Below are 20,639 nucleotides of genomic sequence, written 5' to 3'. Positions count from 1 at the left end.
CCTGTGGAGTCGGAAAGAAGCAGAGGAGGTATTTATGGGGGCTGTGCGGAAAGCGGAGACAAGAGAGTGGGGCTTTGGTTTAATTTTAGTTAATTAGAGGGGCAGTTTGTTAATTGCTACGTTTTTAGAGGTGGGCCTAATTTGCCGCCCAGAACCGACTAAAGCCTCACCATTAGATCATCTCAGAGCTGGCTTTTATGGGCCAACTACTCATAGACTTCACTATTAAGCGTAACAGCTCTCCCTACTAGGGTTTTAGTAAGTTGTGATATATACCAGTATTGAGCATCCATTTAATCCCAATATATACTTAAATATATATTAAAAAAAAAAAATAGATGCGACCAATATAAAGGTCAAACACAAATGTCACGCCACGTGGATAATATCTTTTTGTTGTTCAAATCATTTGGGGTGCAATTCGCACGCCGCACACCTGTCGTTGGCACTCAAAGATGCGACCAATATAACATCCGGTGGTCGGCGCCACGTGGAGTGGCAGGGCCTAATGATGACAAGAAAAAAGACGTGACGTTGATGTGACTTCTCGACGGCCTCGTGATTAGTGCCGATGAGCTGATCGGCTGGAGACGAGCAGAGGCGGAGGGGGGGGGGGCCCACACCAGAGATGCGACCACGTCAGTAGTCGGTGTCAGATCCCAGAGGCGGTTTCGAAGTGGCGTCGCTTGTTTGAGTCTCCTTCGGTTTCTGAGGAGAATAGTTATATTGATAAAAAATAGTAGTAGTTCAGAAGAACTCTATAAATCCCTCCCTTGTTGAGATGAACTATTTCATTTTCATGGTTGGAATCTTATTATATATCCCACTATTTGCAAATCACTAGCGTTTGGTTAAGATAAGTGCTATTAAAGTCAAATTAAACATATTTTTAGAGTCACTCTGAAATCATTTGCAAAGTTGGCCCATTTTTATAAGTTGATGGGCCAAGCCTTTGCTCTATCAGCCATTGTCCAGGTTTGAATGTCACAATAATTACTGGATAAGATGGTCTTTTATCTTTGTTTTTCTATTACTCTTTTGAGTATATTTTGAAGATAATTACAAATGTAACAGTAAACATAAACTAAATTTCAGTATGAATATTGACTTAATTCAGACATTATCAAGTTTTCACTTTTTAAAAGAAAGTACACAGAGTAATTACATTATCATGCAATAATTTTCTCATTAATATTAGTCAAAGTCAACCAATTTAAGTGGAGGAACTATTTATTTAGCTTTTACTGAATGCAGGGTGTAATTAGTACTGGAAATGAACAATTTTCCTAAAGACTGGAGCCTGGAGCTAAAGTTTGATTGGATTCCACAAGAAGATGTGCAAAGATATGGACACATACATTTAGCACTATAAAATAAAGACCAAATGAGTTGTAGTTAGTAACCCTAGGGCCAAATGCAGCACTACATTGAGTGCATAGGCCAAACTTTTGGACCAAGCTTTTATTGGGTGGGCCACCCCTCCTAATTGCTCACTGTCCCATTTGCCATGAGGCATGCCAATGGAACCACCCTGCATTCACTTAAACATTTTTATTATTATTTTTAAATATAAAGACTAGATATAAGTTAGATAAATAATTAATTTTTATTTCTTTAAGCCAACAGTATTGCCAAGTCTTCAATCGAGTTGAGCCATCGAAAATACTTTTATTCCGTGATCTCCATGAAAATGATACCTACCAAATTATTTTTATTTGGCTATAAATTAATATAATAAATAATTATTGTACTTACTGTGATATAAAAAAAGATATATTTTAATAAATAATAATTAGTAAATATAAAATTATTATTGTCTATACGTATAAGGAGATTTATATGGAATTAAGCATAAGGGTAATTATTTAAAATATTAATATGGAATTAAGACTAGGAGAACTCCGCAAGATCATCTCCATGCACGTAGACGTAGTGGATAAAGGACTCGTAGAATTAATAAAGGAGACGACGAAATTGCTCTACTTTACGTTGATTATTTGTTTTAGGGGTCTTAAACTATATAAAGTATTAATTAAGGCGTCTAAGTGCATATAAGAAAGTGCGAGGAAGGCTTGGTAAAAGCATAAGTATAGAGGGGGCTGATATATAAATATGCATAATGTAAGGCGTTATCGACAACAATATCGTTAGGGGAAGTTTGTAAAAAGACCCCTCCACAAATGAAAAGAAAGGGACTTTCCACCGTTTTTTCTTGCTCACTTATCTCTCTCTTCTCTCCTTGTATTTTCTCTGCAACTCTAGACACAGAGAGAGAGAGAGAGAGAGCAGAAGAAAACAAAGCCACGAAACCTAAGCTAAAAGCCTAAAACCCCGCATCCAAACGCCCAGATACCACCGGAACCCTACCGCCGGCCTCACCATTCAAGCCGGCGACGGACGACGTCGATCAGTACCTCGATTCGGGCGATTCGGGAAGGGCATTATCCAGATATCCGTGATTAGGGTTTGCCGATCGAAGCTTAGAGAGAGAGAGAGAGAGAGAGTGGGAGAGGAGAGAGAAAGAGATGTATAAGAACCAGCTCCAGGAGCTGGCGCAGCGGAGCTGCTTCAACCTGCCGTCGTACACGTGCCTCCGCGAGGGGCCCGACCATGCCCCACGCTTCAAGGCCGCCGTCAACTTTAACGGCGAGGTCTTCGAGAGCCCCGCCTTCTGCAATACGCTTCGCCAGGCGGAGCACTCCGCGGCGGAGGTCGCCCTCAACGCCCTCTCCCACCACGGGCCCTCCCACTTCCTCGCCGCTCGGATCCTGGTGAGTGGAAAAGATCACTTTTTGCGATAACAAACGATATTTTGAGTCGGTTCTTTCGCTGTCCCCCTTTTTTAGTGGTAAAGTGGGATACTTTGTGTGAATGGTGGTATGAGATTGGAATCGGGTTTAGAGTGCGTTAATGGTTAGCAGAAAGGTGAAATTTCGGTAAAGATTCAAATTTTCTTCGAGATTTTCAAAATATGGTTAAATTTGCGTTTTTCGATTGGTGAAAGGAGTCTTTCGTTTATGCCTTCCTCAGTTTGCTAATATATCTTAGCAAATGATAGAAAGAAATTGTGAGGTTGGTACTTTCGTTTGATTAGATAATCATAGTGAATAAAAATTGAGAATTTTTTTTAATACTTTTTAGACAAATAAAAGATTATTTACATGATTGGTAGTTTTGGTAATTTAAAAGATTTTCTCTAACAATCATGTTTTTTCTGAAAAAAAAATTCAGGAATAAAGTGGAATCACATCTTATGAGTTATTCCTTTAATTAATTCAGAGTTCCTAGTGGACTCTTTTGGAAGTAGGAGTTTATGTTTAATTTAGTAAGAGCTTCGATAGAACGGTGATGGAGTTTGGGAGAAGAAGCCTCTTGAACAGCTGCCAAAGTAGTCATTAGTCAATTTTCACATGCTTCATTTAAGATTCTTAATTATGTGCAATTTGTTTGTTTATGTTTATTAATTGATAGACGACTTTTGCAGCACGGCTTAACTTTAATAGTATTTACAGCTTATGTTATACCATTAGCAGTTCAATATACAAGTTCTCGTAAGTGGGGCTGACTTAATGTCCAGGGGTGGATTCATTGTGATAATCAATGGCAGTCTTATATTAAGAACTCACCAACCCACCCAAATTGGTCAAGCAGGTGGGGCCCAAGTTCTTAGTGGCAGATTGATTAGAATTTATTTATGTTTTGGTCAGAGGGGGACTTTTATTTTCCCATTCTTTTGTTAATTGTCATTGTTATACACTGTTCCTGCATCAGGACTTAGCAAATTAGTAACTCAACGACAGTTTAGTTACATTTTGAGTCTTTCTCCTTCCTCCTTGGCTGTGATCAAGTTGAAGAGAAGATCAACATAATTATGGCCTTAGCTGTGAAACACTAAAGACCTTGTGCTCAGAGAGATGTTATCATGGGATGTTGAATAGATAACTATTTGTTGGTGTTTAAGGCCCATTTGGAGTCTAAGGTCCTACAGTTGGCACAAGTCATCATCATCACCATTTTTGGATTACCATCTATATCTGCTTCCTTTCTCTTTCAATTTCTACTTTGGAGGATTAGCAATTCAGCATCACTGCCATATACCGATTTCACTTCCTGCTTTGCCTTCTCTCATGGTAGCACAGTTGATTCGGTCACTCCAAAGCTTCTTCTTTCCCATTGGATATTGGATCCTTTTGTTTTGGCTTCATGGCCATGACCGTGCCTTATATTTTGGCTGAAAATAATATTATGAATGAAACATTTCTTGTACCTTCTCAGGAGAGCCCAAGTTTTTTCCTTGGTATAATTCTATGTATGCTAATCTTGTTAGAATTCCTTACATTTTAGAAAAAAAATGGTTTTCAATTTTCATGGTTCTATGTGTCCATTAAAATATCATGCACAAGACTTCTTGGCTACTAAGATATCGAACAGGTAGAGACAATATTTGCCAACAGATTTAGTGTTATTTAAGTCATCATTAATCAGCATGAGGAAAGTCTCGAGTGCCCTTAAATAGAAATTTTAAGTCAGCAGGAAGGATACTCTTCTCGCATTGCATCACTTGCTAAATTTTTATCGAGGTTGATGGTTTTGTTCCAATCTAAATCTTATTCCATTGTCAGTTTGGAAAGTCTCATGTTTGTTCAAACTTGAAGTTGACTGTAGCCGGGTTATTTTTTCTTAGTCCATCTTTCCTTTCTATTGAACATTATTATAAAAACAAGTCTGAAGTTTCATTGATGTGATTTTGTCCTTCTGTCTATAAGGTTCATAAGTAGCAATTTGTTAATGTTAATACTTGTCTAAAACAGGATGAGACGGGGGTTTACAAGAACCTCCTGCAGGAAATTGCACAGAGAGTTGGAGCACCATTGCCATCATACACAACCGTACGCTCTGGCCTTGGACACCTACCTGTTTTCACATGCACAGTGCAACTTGCTGACATTTCATTTACTGGTGAGCCAGCTAAGAACAAGAAACAGGCAGAAAAGAATGCAGCTATGGCAGCATGGTCTTCACTGAAAAAATGTGAGTCTATCCTTCTCATAATCGCCTCTTACTCTCTGCAATAATACACATACAAGAGGGAGAAAAACTTTTCTTGTGTTGGTTGCGGATCTTTGCCTTAAAGCATATGTATATTAATTCATTTGTACGAAAGAATGTAGGCCACTTATGGTGCACTCAGGAATGTGCATTAAGGTCTTCTGAAAAGCTAGAAATCCAGGAAATCACATTTGAATAAACTTAATAAGATGAATGCCATTTAAATGTAAGTGCATCACTTAGATGAGATGTACTCCATTTTCCAAATATATTAAGAGATCCACTTGTATCTACATTTTGGGTTCACAAACTTACTTTTCTATGTCAGTACATTATCATGCAATATCTTTATCTCGAGGAGATGATATGCCTATCCAGATGCATATATTTATCCAGCCATCTGTTGTTGCACTTGGCTTGTGCCGTATCTTCTATTAGCTGTACATGCAGTACTATCTCTCAGCAAATATAAAACTTCAACATTTATATAATTTTAACGGCTCCCATTTTATTAGGCTCAACATCACTTCCATTCCATATAAATATTCATGGATAGACAAATAAATAAAATGGAAGCCATAATGCGAGATGCATACTGCAATACTACATTTTTGTGATAGGAAGTTTACTTTCATTTGACTGGAGTTATCTTTTGAAGCATAACCAAATCAATTTCTATGTGCATGGCATAAAACAGAAGATCTCTATATTTGTAGATGTTCTTAATCACTGTAAGATATATATAAACTCACACCTGTTAGTTAAGAGACTGACCTGAATTGTCTCAAGCAGTACCATTGAATGACAGACAAACTTGTGGCATATGATGTCAAATAGGTGAAGGTTACGTTCATGGATTATCTTTAGGCATGTTGACCGGCACAAGTTTTTGTGGCCCTATGCGTATAAGTAAATGTTTTCTCATATTGTCTTTCATTGTAATATGATATATACTTAAAAGAAAATGCAAAGTGTTTTTCACCCTCTAATTTAGGGAATCTAACCAATTCTCTCTTGCCTTTTGCTCAAATTAGCTGCAGTAACAGCTATATCGTTGATTAATATTGTGATTGGAACTGCTTTTATCTCCTGCTGAGTCCTAATACCTTCTTCCCATGCATCAGTGGCACAACAAGCAGCAACCTCATCAAATGAGCCAGATAACAATGACGAGCAGGAGCAGGTCAGGATAGCTCGAGCCCTCCTTAACTATCGCCTGAAGGAAAAGATGGTAGTGGCAAATAATTCTTTTCCAACACCCTTCCCAAAGAAGTTTCCAATAAAGCCAGATAAGAGAGCATCATCAGTACAACCTTTTTCATCTACGTGCTCAAAGATCCTTCCTCTGATTCGGCCTAAATCAAATCCAAGATTACGACTTGTCTCTGCAGCAACAAATGATAGGGCCCCATCATCACCCTTTGCGCAAATGGAAAACCATGTTGTCCAAATGCAGAAGTTCCCTACAGCTGGAGCAGCTCCATACGTTCCAGTTAGGCACTTTGGAATGTGTTACCGGGGCATGGCTCCTCCTGTAACAGTAAGGACAGCAGTGCCAGTCTTCTCTGCCCCACCTCTTCCACCACCGGCAACACATGCTCACCGAAATCCTCCTGTCGTCAGCCACCCACCAATCCAAATGGCATCTCCTGTTCATATCAGGCCTGCTGTTCCGGTCTTTGCAGCTCCACCTGCGGTTCCATCTGTGACTCCGATAATGCCAGTTCAGGTAAAGGAAGTGTCAACAATTGAAGTGCCCTCACTGCCTACTAGTCCTTTAGTTCAGATTGAGGAAGCAGTTCAAACCATCGAGGATGCAACTCCAACTGTTGTCGTTATTGAGGAACCACAACTTATGGGTGCTGATGCACCAAAAGTTGACACCTCCCCAGCGTCTTCAGGTCATGATGAGGGAATTGTGGAAGTACAAGCGAAGGATCTAGATGGTTCTGCAGCACTGGATAGGTTGAAATTCCTTGAAATCTGATGATTGATGAAGTGCAGGAAGCCGTTAGACTCATGAGTCTGACCACCTCCTTGTTTTTGCATTCCTCTGTTTTTGCCTCTGGGCTTGTTTAGGTTTGTTACTCTACTGCAGTGTCAGAATTTTTGGAGGCTTACATTTTACTAGGAACTTAGCTTGATAGCAACAATCTCAAACAGTTAGTCATTTGTGTACACTGAGTTCATATGCAGCTTCAAAGCCTCCTGGGTTAGCAGATGAGGTTGTATATCAGTTCTTCAGAGCAGATTTTGTATAGTTGCTCAGAGGATCTTGATAACCCAATGCTCAGTCCTTTCTCTTCCAGTACTTTCTCTTCTTTGTCCAGAAAGAGTGTAAATCAATGTACCATTGTGTGGTGCTGTTATTTTGGCTTCTCTTCTCATGCTATTGAACAAGGGGAAGATGGCAATCTGAATCCAACCTTATGAATGTAAGGTTGCTCTATAAACAATTTAAGACAACCAATTTACAGGAGAAGATAACCAATAGAGTTTAGGAGAAACATCACTTACCTTTTGACCATGCTAGAAGGAACTATGACTTTTAAGTCGAGCAATCTGAAGGTTTTTTATTGACTACCTAGGATACATTTGGAACTAATTCTAGATAGACTCGTTGGATTCTTACTCAGACTCAGGGTTCATGGGTTGGGGTATATTTGAAAGGGTTAATTATATATCTTGAGCCTTTTAACTATCACTTTGTTTTTATTACTTTTACTCCCTCAAGAAAGAAAATAAAAGGCACATATGCACAAACGTGTTTATTAAATCAAACTTTATCTTTTAACTCAAACTAGGAATCTATGTTGCACTTCATCAAATGCTGTTCTTCCATAGCTGGATATATAATCTGATAATTTAATAGAACAGACAAGCAGAAAATAGATATTCGCCTAAGCTTTCAACCTGACCATGTTAGAAAAATGAGGCTTCTAATTTGAATATAAAGAGTCTATTGTTAAACTAATTTTGATGCTAATTTGACAAGGTGAATATGGATCTATTGCTTGTATGTATATATATATATATATGACCTTCTACAGTTCATTTTTTCCCAGCAGACATGCGAATATGAATATAGATAGTGGTACCCTTTTACATACTTTATACATAGCTAGTTAGTAAATAAATAGTAACCCAAACCCGTCTGCCCGACCCATTAACAATTTAGCTTCACAAAACCCTACCCATAACCCCCTCCCATGTCTCCCCCTCACTCTCTCCGACAACTCTCCATCTCTCCCTCGTCACCCGCCGGACGCCGCCTCCATCCCTCTTCGGCGTGTATTACTTCGTTATAAAAGGTCTTCGTCTTCTTCTTCTTCTACTCCTCAATACCCATATCTTATTTTCGATTTTACTGAAGAAGGATATTTGATCTTCTTGTTTCTGTCCTTGATTGTTTTGTTCTTATTTTTTAGACCTTTCTTGGTGGATTTTTATTTGATATTTGATAGTTTGTAGGATTTTCTTTTGGGTGGAAAAGAGAGATTTTAACCCCGCAAGAGATTGATTCCAGCTCGAGAGGCAAAGAAGCGTAATTAAAGAAGTCTCCTTTCTGTGATCCTACTGAGAGCTAGGTACTTTCTTGCTCATGCCTTAAAGTTTGTCCCTTTTCTGGTGCTTTGATGATTTGGGTCATGTTCTAAATTTATGCTTGTTGCAGCTCTTAGAAATAAGTGGAAAGATATCTCATTCGCCTTTTTGTGCTTCTTCAATATACACATGGTTCCTTGTTATGCTTATTAGTGTTATCTAACACTTGCTAGTTGCTATAGTATGACCTTTTTTATGTAGATTGTCCTACTTATTCTGGTGTTTTACTATGTGGATTTTGCTATTTTGATTTGACTGTGACCTTTTGCGAAAGTCTAGAGAGGAAAAACTGCTCTATCTGTCTATCTTCCATTATGTACAGTTTTCTGTTCTACAACACGAGAAGTATCAAGTCTGTCATCTTTTTTTTCTTACAGTATAGGAAATTGCAGTGGCATCTATAATTGCATCAGTTCAAGATGATAAAAGTAATACTGTTACTCAAGATGATAAAACAAAGAAAAAGAAGTTGACGTTGGATGTCTGGAAAGATTTTGAGATTTTTTTCCCCCGAATCATTGCCTTCTATAATACTGCTTTAACTTATAAATGTTGTAGGACTTATAATTTTCAGAATGTTTTTTTCCTGTTTGAGATGCCATCAATTCTTTACAGAGTACGTATTCATAGAACTTTTGCATAAATTTGGATTGTTTAATGTATGTATTGCGATTGTTATATTGATGTCTTTCTTTCCTAGGAAATTAAGCAGCATAAAACGATGCCATGCAAGTAAAACTAGAATTCCTTTCACAAAAGATGGGTAACTTAGAAACTTCAGAGTGAAATCAAAGATGTAGAGTGCCACATGCAACTCACCATCTGATTTACTTTTCGTGACATATTAACTTCTGAAATGACCCTTTTGTTAGTTATTTGTATTTTCTCTTAAAATGTCACGAGATCCACCTGAGTATAGGTGATTATAGGGCCCGACCCGCCCAAGCCTAGCTCAAACCCGCCCGGTTTTAACTAGGCTAAGCTTAGCCTGAGCTCGGTTTTGGCACGACTCGATCCAAGCCCAAGATGGTAATGGGTGGTATAGGCTAGGTCTTTGCCCGCTCAGTCCGGCTAGAATGCTGACCTGCTACGCCCGCCAAGGCCTGACTCGTTATGCATGTCTATTCTCATTGCTTTTTAGTCCCACATTAGATATTTAGTAAACTAGATATAAATATATAAGTATATTCTTACGAAAGATAACTAAAAAATCTTCATAGAGGCTCATTATGCTCGGCTTGATAAGATATAATATTTTTTAAATTTGGCCCATTACGGTAAGCCTATTATGCCCATCGTAGGTCATGATATCTCATAGGTTAGTGGGCAATAACGTGCTATAGTATTCTAGCTTAGCCTGACCTGATCCTGGTGATTGGTGGTCCGGCCGTGAATAAATATTTAAGCCTGATTGACTCGAAAAATTCGGCTCAACCCACTTGATAGTCACCTCTATATTTGAGATACTCTAGGAATTATTTTATCTTTATTTTAGAGAAAAAAAAGAGATTGAGGGTAAAATAGCAATTTGATGTTGAGGATAAAAGTGTCACAAGAATAGGTAGGAGAGTATGGAAAATGTGTTATAATTCGTGGGGCATGAGGTGCGATTAACCTCTAAAGCAACTCACCATTTCTTTCTTGTACTCCTCTATTTCTCACGTATCCTCCATTTTAGGGTTGCAGGATTCAAGGAGATGAAAGATCTACACCTCCCTCTAAACCAAACCCAGAGGGTTCGTCTCCAAGCAGCTCTCCAACAACTAGAAGCTCTAAGCCAATCCGCTGCCACCTCCTCTGTTGCCGTCGGCGATGCAATCCCTGTTGACCATGAAGATAACATTCTCAAGTAATATCAAGAGCATTAGTTTACTCAATTCTTGCTTGTGCTGCTCATTATATGTTTTGATATGTGGTTAGGGGTCATGGAACATCAGAGTTAGGGGACAAAGTTGTCGCGACCATGTGTGGTGTGGTCGAGCGAGTCAATAAACTTGTTTATGTTCGTTCTCATAGAGCCAGGTGATCATGCTAGCCTCCTGTTTGATAGATTTGTTTGCCTTTATTTGTGGAAGTTTCTTTCAATTGAATATTTTTGAAGGAATAAAAAAGAGAAGAAAACTATTGATTTCTTTTCTTTGCAAAGTTGGGCTAGTGCTATTTGTATGCAGTTTGAGAATCTTATTTGTACTATAGGTATAAGCCAGAGGTTGGTGATATTATTGTTGGCCGTGTTGTTGAGGTATTGCTTGGATGTACAATTTGACCTATGATGAAATTTTTATTTACAACATTCATTTTAATTATTACCATATATTTCTAATGGAGAATTCTCTTTGAGAAATTATAAGTGATTATTTTGTCTTTTCTTTTGTTTGTGTTTTTCAAGATCGTTTCAAAACGTTGGAAATTGGAGATAAATTTTACTCAGTATGCAGTTTTAATGCTTTCAGCAATGAATTTACCGGATGGTAATCAGGTAAAATCAGTCACTCTTTTCTTTTAACACAGCAACAAGCTTTCTATTGAGTAATTTTAAATAAGCACTTGCAAATTTGCCCATAAATGCAAAATAGTTTATGACATGTTGGAAGTATGTAAAGGATCTAAGCATCCAACTTTCCTTGGGAACATTCTTTTGAAGACAAGTGTCGATATAGAAACAAACCTATGTGCTTGGCTTGGCGTGTACCTATCAAAATGGAAACCAGGCCACAGTTGATTAGTTCATAAAGTAGTCTTATTGATTCTTAACTGCTCCACAACCTTTTCTCTTTCTGCTTCTCATGGTAGGTAATTATGGTATTCTGATGTTCTTTTTAATTTGCGTAGGTCTTCATCTTACACTACTGCCATTGTCAAAGAATATAATGGACTATTATTTCTTCAGTATCTCTTTTAGCTGATCTTTTGTGTTTGATTTTTCTAATTGCTAGAGGAGGAGAACTGCTGTTGATGAGCTCAACATGCGCAGTATTTTTAAAGAAAATGATGTTGTTTGTGTAAGTATTTAGTTTGCTATGCTAATTTCTTCCTTTTTCTTTTTCTGAGTATGCATCATAACTGTTTCATCTACTGGAAGAAAAGAGAACTGTCAACTATATCAGCTTTTGAAGAGATCATTGAGTAAGGATCAGCTAGTACTTTCTTTGTGCGGTTTGCCTAATAAGTAATAAGTATATTTATTGAAAGCATTATACATGCTGTGAATACCAGACTAAGCATCATGTCATACGAACATAAGATCACATACCATTTCTTACTTATTTTCCTATAATTAATTTACTTATTTCTCAGTCTTGTTTTTTCTTTTGTTCCTGCACAGATGTTTCCTTTTCATTTTAACAATTTTCTTTCTTGTTACCATCTTTGTGCTCATCGTTACTTCTTGGGACAGTTTCACTTATGAGAGCAGATACTAATGTATGCAACTCCTGGATACTAGATTTGATACTCTTTTGTTAGATTACTTGCTTACTGATATTTTTCTTTAATCTATCATTATATCTTGTAAAAGTTATTTGGATTTCAGATAGAATCTTGATTCTGAAGTGCTACTTTGTGACCTAATCAGTTCCTCAAAGTTGAAGGCCACTTGAATCCTGGAATTGACACATTCTGTTTGGTGCTATCTCTAAAGATAGTATTTGGAGGATCTCTATATAAATTTTACTTGTAGTTGTATATAAAATTCAAGCATGGCCACCTGTGCATGTGTCTGTGAGTCAGTTCCAATATTGCAGAAACATAGAAAATCCTGTCACAACTCACAACCAGTTTACTGTTGCCTTATAATTAAGAATATTTACTAAAAATCAAACTGGAATTAGAAGTTATCAGTTTTATTCGACTGATGGATGATTTGAGATTCTCACCTTTATAGTTCAGATTAAGAAGTTTCTTAACTTTATTGATTAATTGTAAGCTTTCTATTTTGTATCAAATATCAATTTTTATTTCATGCAGAATTATAGAAAATGAAAATGAGTTTTTTCTTACCATATACAGGCATCAGTCATTATACAATTTTGACATCATTTGGATGTACTATAGCCTATAGGAAATACATGCTGCATAATAGAGGTTAGTTGATTTGTTTTGGCAAATGCAATTCTTGACTTTAATTGTCTGTGTGCAACCTGAACAGAAGTTAAACCTAATGTATTAAAAAGCGGTTCACACAGTGGCTGCCTTGTTGAGGGCGGCCCACAGGCTGCCTGCTAACACAGAATGCAGCTTACGTATGTGGGTGGACCACATAGGTGGGCTTTGGCGGGCCAGCGTAGTTAGCATTCTTGGCAAAGTCATGCCAAGTGGACAAAGTATGCGGGTGGACTGCATAGGTGGGCTTTGGCGGGCTAGCGTCGTTAGCATTCTTGGCGAGTCATGCCCAATCGGACTGGGTTTAGACTCAAGATCACAATTAAATAAAAAAAGATTCACCAAAATCACTAATCCCTACTCCCTCTCTTTTGTCCAAACTCAAGCCATTTTCCTCTTCCTCTCGAGGGGTGGGGTGTGGCGAGTAGTTATGGTGGTGGATAATGGCTCAAACAACAACGGCAGTGGTAGCCTTTAGCTTGGTACTCTCTCTCTCTCAACCATCGACCATAGGGGTGAAAATGGGTCAGTTTAAGTCCGACCCGACTAATTGGCTCAGTATATACATTGCATTGTTACAAGCTTATATTAGAGCAGATTATTACATGGGTAGATTTATTAGGTATTATATTTCTTGGGAACATTTTTCTCGTTTAAATTTGATTGATAAATGATTATCAAAATGTTTGTACTCTTATTTACTTTGTCAGGCTGAAGTTCGTGGTTTACAGCATGATGGAAGTTTGCACCTACAAGCAAGGAGTCAAAAGTATGGAAAGGTCGGTAGTGCTAATATGTACTAGTTTTCATGCCAAGCTTTGGATTATTCCGAAACAAAATTTCGATTACAACTTGTGTCAATGATTCGAGGGGTGCTCTAATGTAGCTTGAGAGGGGTCAATTGCTGAAAGTCCCTGCATACTTGGTGAAGCGACGAAAGCAACACTTCCACCATCTGGAACAATACAGCGTTGACATGATTCTTGGATGCAATGGATACATCTGGGTGGGTGAACACATTGAAGCTGGAGAAAGGAACAAGATATTGGAAGAGCAGGAGAACAAATCGACTGTTAAAGAGGGAGATGAGGCTTCTTGCACTCCACTAGAGATAAGAAAGCACATATGCAGGATGGCGAATGCTATCCGTGTGCTTTCTATCTTGGGCTTCACTTTGACTGTCGAATCCATCATCGAAACAGCTGAAGCAAGTTCATCATCAAATATTGACATCTATGACATGCTTGGAGGAGAATTTATTATTCAGACTGCAGAGAGAGAGGTCCAACGCCGTGCATCTATGAGTTAGGCTAGTATTGTTTGTAATAGTAGCAGATGCTTTCTTTCTTTTTCACTTAAAATTGGTTTACACTCTAGATTCATGGGGTTATAAAATTTTAATTAATATTAGGGAATATAATATCTTCTGTTTGTTTTGTGGAAGAAGGGAAAAAGTATCTTAATCTGTAGCTGGCTTCTAATTACTAACTGATTTATTATTAAATTTTCACTTGTGTCTTTGTGTGTAATAAGCATAAACTAATTTAAATATAATCTTAACTTATCTTAGTATTAGTTGACTAATCATATTTTTATATTTATTTTAATTATTTTAGTTATTAATCAAACAATCTCTATTTTTATAACACATGAATCATAATTATTATATCACTATACTGATTTATAAGTAATACCGTAATAACTTACAGTTAAGTCCCTTAGAAATTCAGAATTAGGCCCGAAATCCAATACGAGTATTGACACAAGGAGACGTTGGGAATAAAATCTGTCCCTCTGCTCCTTAATCTCCACGCTTTCTATCTATAAATTAAGCAATTAATTACATTTAAGACGGTTTAAATTTGATTAGTGGGAGGCGTGCGTGATGTTTACTTCTTGTTATCGTTAATAATCGAGAGAGAAATATATATTATATTATATATATATATATATATATATTCATTTATGCACTGAAGGCAAGGAGAGGCAATTTATTAACTCAAACTTCCAGGAACATTATAATAATGCTCTCGTTTAACATAGAAGGAGGCAGACGTAGCGAGTAAATACGATCGATATCTTCAATAAATGACAAACATAGGGTTGATTTTGAAAAATACCATTTTTTTTTTCTCGATAAGTTTTACGCTATTTCCGCCGCAATTTCTCCAACGGCACGGGCGACCGAGTAGTCCCGGTCAACGGAACACCCGGGACCCACGAGGCGGCGCAACATTCGCGAAGTGTTTGACTCTGTGCACACGTGCGAGATCCATTCCCCGAGGGCAATTGTGTCTCTCGCCTCCCAACGTTGACCCCTCAATATATCTATATATATATATATATATATATATAAGATTTTTTATTGTTAATCCTTTACCTCGAAATTTTGACTATTTATTAAAAAGATAAATATAGATTATTTAAACTTTAAAAAAAAAACGACTTATATTTTGATGAGACCGACACTATCGGACAAAAGAAAGGACCCTCAGAGGATTTTTAATTTGTTTAAGGGAATATCTGCCTACTATTTGTGTGAATAATAAAAGTTAGAAGGGTGTAAGAAAAGAAAGATAATTTCAAGAGCTACAGCATTCCAAACCTTGCACAGAATAAGGCCGATTCAGTGACGAAGAAGATTAAATAGAGTCCAAGCCACCAACAATTTATATCACTGGCATATGATTAATTTCCCAATCCATAAACACAATGGCAACTAATGTGCTAGTAATTAAGCATTTCGTAGAACAAGGAGGTTACTGAATAAGGAGTACTCTGGACTTTAAACCTCATTTCAAGAACTAAAATGAAAGGAAGCCCCCGCCCCCGCCCCCGCCCCCGCCCCCCTTAGAACTTGCATCAGTACTAGTTCAGAAGGAAAGTTTCCACATCGCGGGCATTCTTTTTCATCAAGACGAACTCAAACCGGCGTAGTATTTGTATCGACTTCTGCTTCTACATCCCTAAGTTATCGGTGCCTACATCCATTAGTATTGTCAGCCTCCTTGCTGTTTTTGTGAACTCACTGCATAATTAAACACAGAAGACCATTAATTTGGCTATGAGATGCAGTTCATAGAAATCTTCAGCTCAGAATCAAGCTTTGTTACAGTGTTCATGATCTAGGTCACAGTATAGCCGCAGATATTCATTCGCGGAAGAAAGAATAATAAATCATGAAAGGCATTAGTTAGCTTCCTTTGACAATTACAAAGGAATTATGGGGTACAAATATATATGATAACAATGATACTCACCTGAAAGGTTCATCTCCAGTGTGTTTAACTGCACCAGTTGCATCACGATAGAGCAAGTGGCTTATCAGCTCAGCTTTCTCAATCCCAAACATGTCAGCTAGCTGCCCGTATAACTCTTCGTACGAACCAAAGACGGAGAGATCAAGGGTGCGACCGACGTCCTCTGATTCCATGAATACCTTGCAAGGTGCAGCCTCCGATCCAATCTTCGACACCCTGCCATTCCAGTTGCATGGAAACTCTTCAGACGACAAACTCTCTATAAGTCCATTCCGATTAAATGCAGAGCGAGAACTGTCCGACGTATTATGCGTTGTCTTTTCAGTATTCATGTCTGACGAACTGTTTCCAGTGGCCCCTGGGGAGAGTTCAGACCTCGAATCACTCAGAGACATCTGCTCCTCAGTTAGTATAGTCTTTCCAAAGAGTACTAACTGAGGTATCTTTCCAGTGCCTGATATCTTTGTGCTCTGATTGCCGATGGTTAGCAAGCATGAGATGTCGTCATGTATGCTGCGGGGATTGCTAATGTTAGGGCCTGTAGTTCTTGAAGCTGGGGCTGTGTGGTGATCTAGATGGTTAAACCCAGCATACGACAGACTGGACTGCAGTTTGTTCAGGTGGAGATCTGGTAGAGATATACCAAATTGAGCATGCCTGGCTCCCTGTATGCCTGCAGGAGTGCTGTCCGGGAAATAGCAGAAAGAGTTGGTGTTGGGCCTCAGTGGATTTCCGTGGAATATCGGAGTCGGAAGTTGGCGGTGGACGGGAAACTCGGGATGCTGGGAGTCGCGGAGCTTCTTCCTAGGCGGCGAGAAGGGTGATAGATGAATAGACGGCATACTCGAAACAAGTTCAACCAGCCATGGATTCACATGTTTCACGTTCTGCAACAAATCTGGTTCATCCCAAGTCACCTGCAAACGCATCAGAAATTATGAGCCACAGAATTTCTGAATCAACCAATTGTAGCCTACAACGATAAAATTAACTATCACATTCAATGCTAATAAACGAGAGCTAATTTTTCATGCCTGTATCTAAATTCCTCTTTCAGAGGTACTCGGGAGTTTAAGCATTATCACAATTGAACACACCGAAAGAATGTTCAAGAGTCAAAGATAATAACATCTGTCATGTAGAAAGAAGATCACAAGAGTAGATAGAAGATATAAATTACACTAACATTTCATACTCCAAATCTTGCTTCATCTAATTCTCCATCTGAGAACAATTAAAAAAGAGCATCAAATTGTAAAATGTGGGGGTACCTGAAGAAGCCTCCAAGGAGAATTGGGCCATTTAATTGTATCAGCAACCTGAACAGAAGATATCATTCCCATGAACCAGCTGATTCGTGAGGAGTCCTCGGTTTCGAAAGCCATCTTAAATCTCATTCCAGGGCACCACTGTGTCCTCATCGCGGCTCTCACCGCGACGGCCTTCACACAAAACTCAGGCGTACTGGCTCTCGGGTAGTAAACAACCTCAAATGGCTGCCCGTCGGCTGCACGGCGAGCCGCCTCAAGAACTGATTCAGTCTTCACTCTCCCTCTTCCCCTCATATTCCCACCTGCAGAGACTTTACCACAGTTGCCATTTCTCCTCATCAATTTGTTCTCTTCCTCCCTCAGGAGGACCGAGAAACCCCCGTAGGCCGATGCACAATTTCCGATCGGGAAATTCCACCCCGACGGGAATTCTCTCTTCGCCCTTCTGATACCCACACAAAGATCCCCATTTTCCGCTCGTAAGAACACGATCGAATCCCCGGCGACAAGCTTCTTTTGATTCACAAACGTGCTCCACCCCGTCGTAAGGAGATGCCGGCGAGGGGTTCCTCTATAGATGTGTCTAAACTTCCATACCTCACCATGCACATCCTTTGCGAGCACAGTCTGGACCGGAGGGTCTGCGGAGTAGTCCAACCGGGGGAAGATGGTCTCCGCACAATACCGAGGAACGGAGAACCCCCCGCCGTTGTTGGCGTCCGACTGCGTCAATGTCTTCGCGAACGAAGCAGGCTTCTCTTGCCCGTCGGGCCCGTTCCTACCGAGGCCAATTCCGTCATCATCGTCGCCGTAGCCGGTCGGCTCATTGGACCTCGTAGGAACCAACTGGATCTTGGCGAAAACCTCATCGCTCTCCGGATCGGCCATGAATTTCACGGCGGTCACTCTGCAAAGGATGAGCGGAGGGATCCGGGTGGAGTTTTCAAAGTCGACAATCCCCTGGGCATGCTCGGCGTGGCCCTGGGGGAAGTAGTAGACCGTAGAGTGGACCGCCGGCATCTGAACCATTCCGCCGGCGCACGCGTGCCAGAGCTGGGGGTCCAAGCACTTGTCTGTCTCCTTCAACAGTTCTCTTGTCGATTCACCGAACATCACCATGATTGTAGAGTAATTCTCACTAGATTCAGAGAATGCTGAGAAAGAAATTAAAAAAAAAAAAAAGAGTTTTTATTTTTTTAGACAAGAAATTATTGAAATCAAAACAAATTCATCAAAAAGTTCAGAAATTTTCTCACACCTTTCTACTAGAAAATCATTCATTCCTTCAACAAAACTTCCTTCTTTATCTTGATCATTGAAAACGACCACTACAACCATAAAAATTTCACATTAGGACGACAAAATTCCCTTCAAAATTTGACAATGGTAATTGAAGTAAATAAAAAAAAGAAGAAAAGATTCCACTCAATCAGAGGTCTTACCTATCTCAGAGCAGAACTAGTTGAGAGGATCAAGAAGAGAAGCCTCCAATTCAAACTGGACAAGGAGAGAAAGATCCACCAGCTTCGAGCTTTCCTCAATCTAGATTTCAACTAGTCCACAGTGAGCTCTCTAAGATCTACAAAACCAAAGCTCCAGAGCAATGGAAAACTAGAGCTCCTCCTCTATAGAAACCCTAACACCCCCCCATTTCTTGCACTGAAATCGGCAAAAGAACACAATCCCACACACTCCAGCAAAGACCCACATCCCAAAATCTCATCTTTCTCTCGAAAATCCTACCGAGTGATGACATCGGGACCTGACCCACCACAAAATCCACACAGCAGACACCTCATGCTCTCTTTTCAGCAGAGATTCCCAACCGAAGGTGGCATCTTTTCCATCTAATCATCCACTCCTCTCAAGTGATCCTTTTGTGTACACAATTTTATCTCTCTCTCTCTCTCTCTCTCTCTCTCTCTCTGTATGTGTGTTTATATATATATTTATATCTCTATGGCTTGTGGGTGGGAGAAAGCTGTGACAAGAAATCCAGAGGAAAAGAGTACTATGTTAGAAGGTAATAAATAATCAATTCATGGGAAGCTTTGCTCGTCGACTAGTGGCAATTGGAACAGAGGGAACGGGATCCGGTACACGGTGCGGAACAGGAAGACAAGGAAGGGAGTTAAAAGGCCACGTGTTCCGATGCAGCACCGAGGACGACGCCGTTTTGACCGGCGCTTGCGGTTTAAACCACCGATCTTTTGGTCGGGGCCGTCGGTTTTCCCTAGTCGACCATGAACTCGGCGATTGCTAGCCGAGGCGGAGAACTCGGGCACGGGTTGGGTTGCGACGAGATCTGCGCTTCCTCCAAACCAACTAACTAACCTCCCTTTTCTCTTTATTTTCTCTTCTGCCACTGTAAACGATAAACCCTTACCCAATCAAATTAAACCCCTCCAAAAAATAAAATAAAAACCTTAACCATTTCATCAACAAACCAATAAAATACCGTTAGATATATGCATGAATGAATCAATTAAAACACTCATTAGCTCAAATATTATCATCTCTAATACGCTGACATCAGTCATAACTACTCCAGTTATTTTAAACATCACATGGTATATTGCATAATCTTTTCTTGTAAATTAATTTCACAGAAGAGGTGGCTTGCAAGAAAAAGAAAAGGACAATGATTGACATAAGAAGAAGAAGTGACAACTAGCAAGGAAGACATGATAATAGTTTGTTGATAGAAACTTATATCCATAAAATATAACTCAAGGACTACTTCCATTCTTTGCTTCACTTCTCCTTCTCTAGACAACATCATATGCTCACTTAAACTCGGCCAAGACAAAAACAATCCCTTCTTTTTACTGCAGTTGGTTTCAATCCTGTGAGCTGTAATGACAAGGCTAATGAATGGATTGCCGTGCTAATAAAGACACAATGAGACAGTGAAGCGTGCGCTGAGAATGAATGAAAGAAAGAAAGAAAGAAAAAGTCCACTTTTAATCCTAAATATTATATGAACAAGATCTTCCTCAACTTAGTTTATGGTAGCATAACGACAGGAAATACTGGAAAGTTTATCAAGTATGAAGCTTGTTTTTGTATCTAGTCAAGACTCCAAGTTACTTGCAATCTGAATCATTGTTAATTTTATTTTATTTTATTTTTGATCGTCTGCATGCAGTTGCTGGGTGTCATAGGAAACAGCACTGTAACCTCACTGTTGTATTGCATGCTTGGTCGTCGCTTAGCTGGCTGGCTAATTATATATTATATCCAAGTGTTTAAGGTTTTCTTGGTTTAAGAAGGTAGCTAATATATAGTTCATATGACGTCCCAATTTTACTTCATCCTTCTCTTGATCACATAGTAGGGATTCATAATAAAGATT

The 20,639-nt window shown here is 39.1% G+C and overlaps 3 protein-coding genes across 6 annotated transcripts; 2 read left to right on the top strand and 1 right to left on the bottom strand.

The window, feature by feature from the left end:
• The first annotated feature begins 2,223 nt into the window (after window positions 1-2,223).
• On the top strand, window positions 2,224-7,416 carry LOC140766203 (double-stranded RNA-binding protein 6-like). The gene is made up of 3 exons (XM_073105672.1): window positions 2,224-2,771; window positions 4,812-5,031; window positions 6,174-7,416. The coding sequence occupies exons 1-3, from the start codon at window positions 2,526-2,528 to the stop codon at window positions 7,034-7,036; spliced, it is 1,329 nt and encodes a 442-aa protein (XP_072961773.1). The 5' UTR covers window positions 2,224-2,525; the 3' UTR covers window positions 7,037-7,416.
• An 811-nt stretch (window positions 7,417-8,227) lies between these two features.
• On the top strand, window positions 8,228-14,222 carry LOC140765879 (exosome complex component RRP4 homolog). 4 transcript variants are annotated; one of them, XM_073105171.1, is made up of 9 exons: window positions 8,228-8,360; window positions 8,521-8,636; window positions 10,339-10,501; window positions 10,573-10,674; window positions 10,849-10,894; window positions 11,042-11,131; window positions 11,589-11,654; window positions 13,464-13,532; window positions 13,640-14,222. In XM_073105171.1, the coding sequence occupies exons 3-9, from the start codon at window positions 10,350-10,352 to the stop codon at window positions 14,060-14,062; spliced, it is 948 nt and encodes a 315-aa protein (XP_072961272.1). In that variant the 5' UTR covers window positions 8,228-8,360; window positions 8,521-8,636; window positions 10,339-10,349; the 3' UTR covers window positions 14,063-14,222. The 4 variants fall into 4 exon arrangements, with proteins under 4 accessions (XP_072961272.1, XP_072961273.1, XP_072961274.1 ...); XM_073105172.1 differs by having other exon boundaries at window positions 10,331-10,501; XM_073105173.1 differs by having other exon boundaries at window positions 8,514-8,636.
• Window positions 14,223-15,586: 1,364 nt separating this feature from the next.
• Window positions 15,587-19,557, bottom strand: LOC140765864 (auxin response factor 18-like). The gene is made up of 5 exons (XM_073105155.1): window positions 18,727-19,557; window positions 18,543-18,612; window positions 17,285-18,438; window positions 16,014-16,930; window positions 15,587-15,781 (listed from the first exon to the last, which is right to left on the bottom strand). The coding sequence occupies exons 3-5, from the start codon at window positions 18,401-18,403 to the stop codon at window positions 15,712-15,714; spliced, it is 2,106 nt and encodes a 701-aa protein (XP_072961256.1). The 5' UTR covers window positions 18,404-18,438; window positions 18,543-18,612; window positions 18,727-19,557; the 3' UTR covers window positions 15,587-15,711.
• Between the last annotated feature and the right edge of the window lie 1,082 nt (window positions 19,558-20,639).

Source organism: Typha angustifolia, chromosome 8 (genome assembly GCF_048772165.1).
Source record: "Typha angustifolia cultivar Huaian chromosome 8, ASM4877216v1, whole genome shotgun sequence".
Lineage (NCBI taxonomy): Eukaryota > Viridiplantae > Streptophyta > Magnoliopsida > Poales > Typhaceae > Typha > Typha angustifolia.
This window is presented reverse-complemented; position numbering and strand designations above follow the sequence as displayed.